General features: G+C 34.2%; 1 protein-coding gene across 1 annotated transcript; it reads left to right on the top strand.

The window, feature by feature from the left end:
• The first annotated feature begins 5,056 nt into the window (after positions 1–5,056).
• On the top strand, positions 5,057–6,765 carry LOC108345071 (AAA-ATPase ASD, mitochondrial). The gene has a single exon (XM_017583638.2). It carries the CDS (start codon positions 5,206–5,208, stop codon positions 6,655–6,657), a length of 1,452 nt encoding a protein of 483 aa, XP_017439127.1. The 5' UTR covers positions 5,057–5,205; the 3' UTR covers positions 6,658–6,765.
• The last annotated feature ends 308 nt before the right edge of the window (positions 6,766–7,073 follow it).

Below are 7,073 nucleotides of genomic sequence, written 5' to 3'. Positions count from 1 at the left end.
TTTACTGATTAAATGTAATTAATTCTGATTATGGTAATTACTATATTTTGGGATGTTACATTTATTATCTCTATTATTTATTTTATATATTACTCCATAACAAAATGCAAGATAATAATAAATATTATATTAATATAATTTATTGAATTTATTACTATTGGGATTAGTCACTAGGTCACTTGGTAGAGGAGCGGTTTTCTGCAACCATCTTCAACCATTTTTTGCTCTCTTTCAACTCTCTTATGGCATTGTCATAACTACCTTCATTCAAAAACTGGAGAAAACGGTTCAAATGATTTATTCATGTTTGCGTAATCTTCTTCACTTGTGGTTTTTCGACCTTCATTTTTTGATTCCATATTTAATCACTTTGTTTTAAATAAGTGTTTCTCTTTTTTAATTTTGATTTTGAATTTGAACATAAAAATAACATAGTCATATTATTTACACCGATAATAAAGTGAAATGGCAGTATTTACAAAATTTGCATGATTGACAAAGTAAAAGTAATTAAAAGTTCAAATATTCATGTTCTAACAATATTGAAACATTATTATTAAAGTTATTTATTTTATTATTAATTATTAATCTATGAATATAATTTGATAGACATTTGTAAATATTATATATATATATATATATATATATATATATATATATATATATATATATATATATATATATATATATATATATATATATCAGTGTGTTGATATCTTATTATTATGTTTGTTGTATCGGTAATTTATCTTATACGTTTGTCGGTAAATCTGTCAATAAAAATGGTGAAAATTTTTCTGTCAAATATAACAAAGAGTGTATTATAAATTAAATAGATATAGGTGAGAATAGAAGAGAAGGGAAAAAGAAAGAGAGAAATACAAATAAAAGAAAAAGTCTATTGTGATGATCCAATAAAAAAGGAAAAGAAAGAAAGAAATATTCGTCGTTAACTACTAACAAATATCTTCTGATGGATAACTATTGATAGATTTATTTTTTTAATAATTATTAATGGATGATTATCCATTGTTTTTCAACTATCAGTAAATGTTCGATAGATTGGAAAAATATATCAACAAAATTTACCGACTAATATTTTACCAACAAATTATTAATCATAGTCATTAATAATTTTATTTTCCCAATAATTTTTTTTAATTTATAAATCTAATTTTTTTACTGTACAACTTTATCATCTCAACTATATGATGTGAAATATTAAATATACTCTCTCGCGTATAAGGAAACAAAAAAACCCATATTCGTCTTCTCAATGGGCTTGTCCAAACAACCCAAATAGACAAAGCCTTTTGGTCACCATCCAAAATATTGAGGCAATTATGCATGCAATTTCACTTAACATTTCTTACACAAATTAGTTGTCAGACCCCGTAATTAAACACCCAAAAACCCTTATGTTAGATCTTGGAAAACCCACCCAAACCCCACTTGTCGGATCTCATTAAAACGCACTTAGAAACCTCTCTGAGCAGACGCCAGGTGTCAATAAACGAGGATCCGAAAATCAGTTAGTGGGATGCAAGTGTCAGCAGGAGAACGGACGTTCGTTTTTAAACAAAACTGAATTTTCTGAAATCCGCGTCACTCTTCTGCATGCACCTTCTCCATTCCAAACTATGACTTTCCATTTCTCCTTCTTCTCTCTAGAAAACCCTCCCTTCTCTCTACCAAAACTTACCATTTTTCTCCTCCGATCACATTTCAGAAACCGTAGAAGTGTTCCCGGCGGTATAAGCTTCAGTTTGAACCGATCCTTTCCGCGTTCTGAAACTGGTAAGTTTCTCGTTTCTAGCTGTTCGTTAATATGAGCATGCAAGCCAAGCTTTGGTTTCACGCGGTCACCTTATCTGAACCAATCTTGGTTTTCTGTAATTTGTTTAGTTTGAAGAGTTTGTTTGAGCGTTGTGGGTAGAAGAAATCGTATTTCTGCGATCTGAGTTTTAGTCTGAAGCACATTCGTTCACTTTAAGAGGTAAGGGAAGCTTATTTGATTTAATTCGTATGTTGTGTTTTGTATGAACGTTCGTTAATTGACTGCATGAGTATAATGCATGATGTTTGATGAGATTGAATTGTATGAACGTTCGCTGATTTATGGTTGGGAATGAAATACATGAATTTACATGATATGGATTGTATGAAATGTGAGAGTTGATGTTGATATGAACGCATGAAACTATGAGATTGCATGATGAGAAATGAACTGGAATGAAAATAGATTGTATAAGAATTTCCCCATAATAATGTACATTCGTTGCTGAACGGTCTTTGACCGTTCGGTTTTCCCTTGTAACATAGAAAAAAATGGGATTCTTTCATTTGGATAGAACTCTAGTTGAGGACGAGCGTCCTCGTGTTATAATACTATGCTTGAGCGTTCGGCCAAGCACAGTTGTATCTGGTATTCTTTGATAAACTCCATTCTTTTATATATATATATGTGTAATAGTATATTTCCCCGTTCGTAAACACTACCTTGACAGTCCCTTAGTATATTTATCAAATCTACTCTTATAAGTTAAATGGTGCTCGGTCTTATACCAAGCGCTCGTACTGAGAAGTGCTCGGTCTTACACCTAGCACTCGCTATAAGTGGTGCTCGGTCTTATACTGAGCGCTCGTACTCATTCTTGTAAATTAGTCTTAATGAAATAGCGTACGTCCAACTTCAGAAGAACTTTCCTTTCCTTGTTCGGTCATTTACTGACATGAGATTTCTGTATGTGAATTATTCTAAGTTTGGTCCTTTGACGTCCTAATATGTCCACTTTATTGTCTCGGATCAAGAGTTCCCAAATTCTATGTATTCTTTGAGTTTCGATTGGAGTTCACGAGAGTCAATTCATTTAACTGATTCAGGTTGTAGAAGACGTTCGTCACATATTGCATATGTGTACTTGATTCCTTTCTAAAGATTTCAGTAACCCTTTCGGTAGTATTCGGTTCTAGGACGAGGGAGTTCCTTGCTTCGTTCCTGTCGTTCGTCCTCGTTATGAAGGGGGCTGAACGTTCGATATTTTTATGTTCTCAGAAATGATTTTGAAAACGACACTAAAGTGAAAGATTATAAAGTATGAAGAGTTTATGAGATGAATATGAGATTATGGATTTGAACGAGCGTTTCGGGGAGGAACGACTCTTGGATGATATTGATATCGTAAAGTATGAATGTGGACAAAGTTTGGCTGACGATTCATCCTGATGTTCCGTGAGTACTCGTCCTCATATAGAGGGGGTATGTCATGTGTGGGAACGGCAGGAGGTCCTAGTCCTTGGGAGTACTTTGGACGGAACGGACTAACCTCGGGTGGCAGTTGATGAGAATTCCAGTTACTACATCACCCGGGTGCACGAACGTCGTAGCTACACGGAATTCATACAGTCCGGACAGTCGGTCTAGTATCAGAGTTTTTGATTGAATTGTTTATTGGAATGTAATTGACTGTGCTTGCATATGAAAATGTATGTTATTACTTGAATTAAATTACATAAGCTTACCCTGTGTTTCCTTGTGTTGTCTTCTTGTACGTCCGTCTTGTTTTGCAATGATCATCCGTGTGGATGTGAGCAGATGGAAGCCCGCTACTTGAAGAGGCGCTGGAAGAAGAAATTTTGGAGGACGCGAACCTCGTAGACGTGGAGGTGAAGGCCGAACAGTAGGACGTTCGGTGGTAGTTAGTAGTCTAGTATGAAGTGACCGTTCGATCACTTCCTTCCTTTTGTTGTTATTTGACCGTTCGGTAATTGTCTTTTGTAAGCCGTTCGGTCATGTTTTCCATTAATCTCGTACGGTTTGTTTTGGCAATGCTATGTAAGGCCGTTTGGCCAAAACCTTACTCCGGTTTAGTATAAAACTGAATTGATTTATCATTAAATGTAATTAATTCTATTATATGGTGTTTACTGTATTTTTGGGATGTTACATTAGTATTACATGAGAAAGATGTATTTATGTTAGTTTTCAATTTAATTATTAAGAAAAATTGAGACAGATTATTCCCACTTATAAATTATTCATCTAAGAATTTTATGACTCTATAATAATTTTATATCAAAAGTCGCTTAAATAAATTAAAGAAAAACATAAAATTTTGAAATAAAACATAATATTTTTTTTAAGTTTAACATATAATAAAATAATATTTTTAGAAGTCTTAATTATTTATAATTTCATCATAAAATAATTTTGAATTTAGAGTTTGATTTACTTCCTATAAAACTAATTTTATAAAAAAGTTCAACAAATTTAACATGCCATTTTATTTGGAATGAATTTTACATTAATCAATTTCAGAACTAACATGGAAATAGTCCTTCTGGAAGAGTCATGTACATTGCTAATGTCAAACTATATTTAATATTTTATTTGGAATGAATTTTACATCAATCAATTTTTTTATGTATTCCTAACTTCTAATTTTGTTGGTAATATATTTCTAACATCTCCTAAGATCATTTTCTCCAAATACCCACAACATGAATTAAAATTTTAATATAATGTAAGTAATAATGAAAATTTGGGAGATGCATTCCACACATGTAAGACTCAATATCCCATTATTTTTCCCTACTCACTAGCTTTTCAATTTATGAATTTCCTCCCCCATTTAATAAGTTACTCTTAATTTTTCATGTTTAAGTTAAGTAATTATTTGGAACATTTATTTAAAGCCTAATCACCCTTTCATAGTTTAATGACTTATAATTTCACTTAAAATTTTTAAATGAATCATCCATCGTACTCATTCATACCCTAGAATGTCTTGCAACTTTTATGTCATTAATTAGTTATTATTTATGGATTTTGACACTAAACAAAAATTATGCTTTGATATAAATACATTTTTTATACTCATTTAACATTATACTTTTTTTTTTCTTTTTTTTCTAGAAATACAAAAAAATTATTCTTTTCCTATTAAATGCATATAGATCTATCTCATCCTAATAATTTAAGTGGAAGTGAGGTGAAGCTAAACGTAAAAAGCAGATTACTTCAGCACAGAAAAAATAATTAATATCCTTTTCACACAACTTGGTCAGCAATTGTGACCAATGCGTCTTTCGAAACCTAAGCATAACTCTATAAATGCAACAGAAAATGGTTCCTACCATAACAAACCAAACTCTTGCAGACACAATCTAGTCAGAACAACATAAGCAAGATTTTGGTGTGAGATAATGTCAAATAACACATACCAAACATGGACACAAGCAGGGTCATTCATGGCCTCCGTCATGTTCATATACGCCATGTTCATGCGCTTGGTTCCTCCAACTCTTCAAGCCCGTGTTAGACGCTACACCAACAAATTAACCACCTTCGTCTACCCTTACATCAGAATCACCTTCCACGAATTCACCGGCGAACGCCTCATCAAAAGTGAGGCCTACAATGCCATCGAAACCTACCTCAGCGAACACTCTTCCCAAAACGCCACAAGGCTCAGAGGAGAAGTCATCAAAGTCAAAGACACACACAGCCCTGTTGTTCTTAGCATGGATGATAACGAAGAGATCGTACAAGAGTTCCAAGGGGTGAAGCTCTGGTGGGGTTCCTACAAAATCACCCCCAAAAATTACTCCTTTTCTGTCTATCGTTCTTCGGAGGAAAAAAGGTTCTACAAACTCACCTTTCACAAACGCCACAGAACCCTCATCACTCAGACTTACCTCAAACATGTTTTGGAAGAAGCAAAGGCCATCGAGACCAAGAACAGAAAGCTGAAGCTTTACACCAACAGCTCCACAAGGTGGAGCCATGTGGCTTTTGAGCATCCGGCGACTTTTGAGACTCTTGCAATGAGTTCGAAGGAGAAGGAGGGTATCATGAATGACCTTGTGAAGTTCAAGAGCGGGAAGAGTTATTATGCCAAGATTGGGAAGGCGTGGAAAAGAGGGTACTTGCTGTATGGTCCTCCTGGTACGGGGAAATCTACCATGATAGCTGCAATGGCTAATTTCATGAACTATGATGTGTATGATCTTGAGTTGACGGCGGTGAAGGATAATTCGGATTTGAGAAAGCTGTTGATTAACACTTCAAGCAAGTCAATTATAGTGATTGAAGACATTGATTGCTCTCTTGATCTCACTGGTCAGAGGAAGAGGAAGAAGGAAAAAGTTGAGGGTAGGGAGGGGAAAAGTTCTTCTTCCAAAAGGGGTGATGATGAAGATGATGAAGAGAGAGGAAGTAAGGTAACACTTTCTGGACTGTTGAATGTTATAGATGGGATTTGGTCAGCTTGTGGAGGGGAGAGGATCATGGTTTTCACGACTAACTTTGTGGAGAAACTTGATGCTGCTTTGATCAGAAGAGGGAGAATGGATAAGCACATAGAACTGTCATATTGTTGCTATGAGGCGTTCAAGGTTCTTGCCAAGAATTACTTGGATGTTGAGTCTCACCATTTGTTTCCTAGAATTGGGAAGCTGTTGGAAGAGACAAAGATCACCCCTGCTGATGTTGCTGAGAATCTGATGCCAAAATCAGTTGATGAAGAAGTGGACGCTTGCCTGCATAGCTTGATTCAGTTTCTTGAGATCACAGAAAGGAAGCAAGTCAATGCACAAGAGAGTAAAGATATTAAACATGGTGAAGCTGTAGTGGAAGAAAATGGTGTCATCGATTAGTTGCTTTCTTTTTCTCTATCATTGAGCTTGTTTACTTGGAACAATAGTATGTGACGTATATCTGTATTTGAACTTTGACTTCAACGTTGTATGCAGAATTTGAGTATATGTAATTGTCCTATGTTTCAACATCTTGTTCGACAGAAAATTAAGGTTCACGTTGCTCAAACGTTTTAGTAGATTTGTTTATGATTTCCTATTCACAATGTTAAAAGGTTTTTTTTCCATGAGGTTGGTCGAAAATCACTATTAACACTTCTTAACCTTTTCCTCCACCTCTTTAAAGTCATTATCCTTCATTCTCCATTATCAAAGTCATTCTCAATTATCAAAGTCATTCTCAAGGATTAATTCAGTTATATATTTCGATCATTATCATAACAAAATCTTAAATTCACAATAAACATGATCATTTA

Source organism: Vigna angularis, chromosome 8 (assembly GCF_016808095.1).
Source record: "Vigna angularis cultivar LongXiaoDou No.4 chromosome 8, ASM1680809v1, whole genome shotgun sequence".
Classification (NCBI taxonomy): Eukaryota; Viridiplantae; Streptophyta; class Magnoliopsida; order Fabales; family Fabaceae; genus Vigna; species Vigna angularis.
Note: the sequence above shows the minus strand (reverse complement) of the source record. Positions and strands in the feature narration are given on the sequence as shown.

What these genes read in the sequence shown, in the direction of transcription:
- LOC108345071 (XM_017583638.2), top strand. Translation starts at nt 5,206, where the DNA reads ATGTCAAATAACACATACCAAACATGGACACAAGCAGGGTCATTCATG.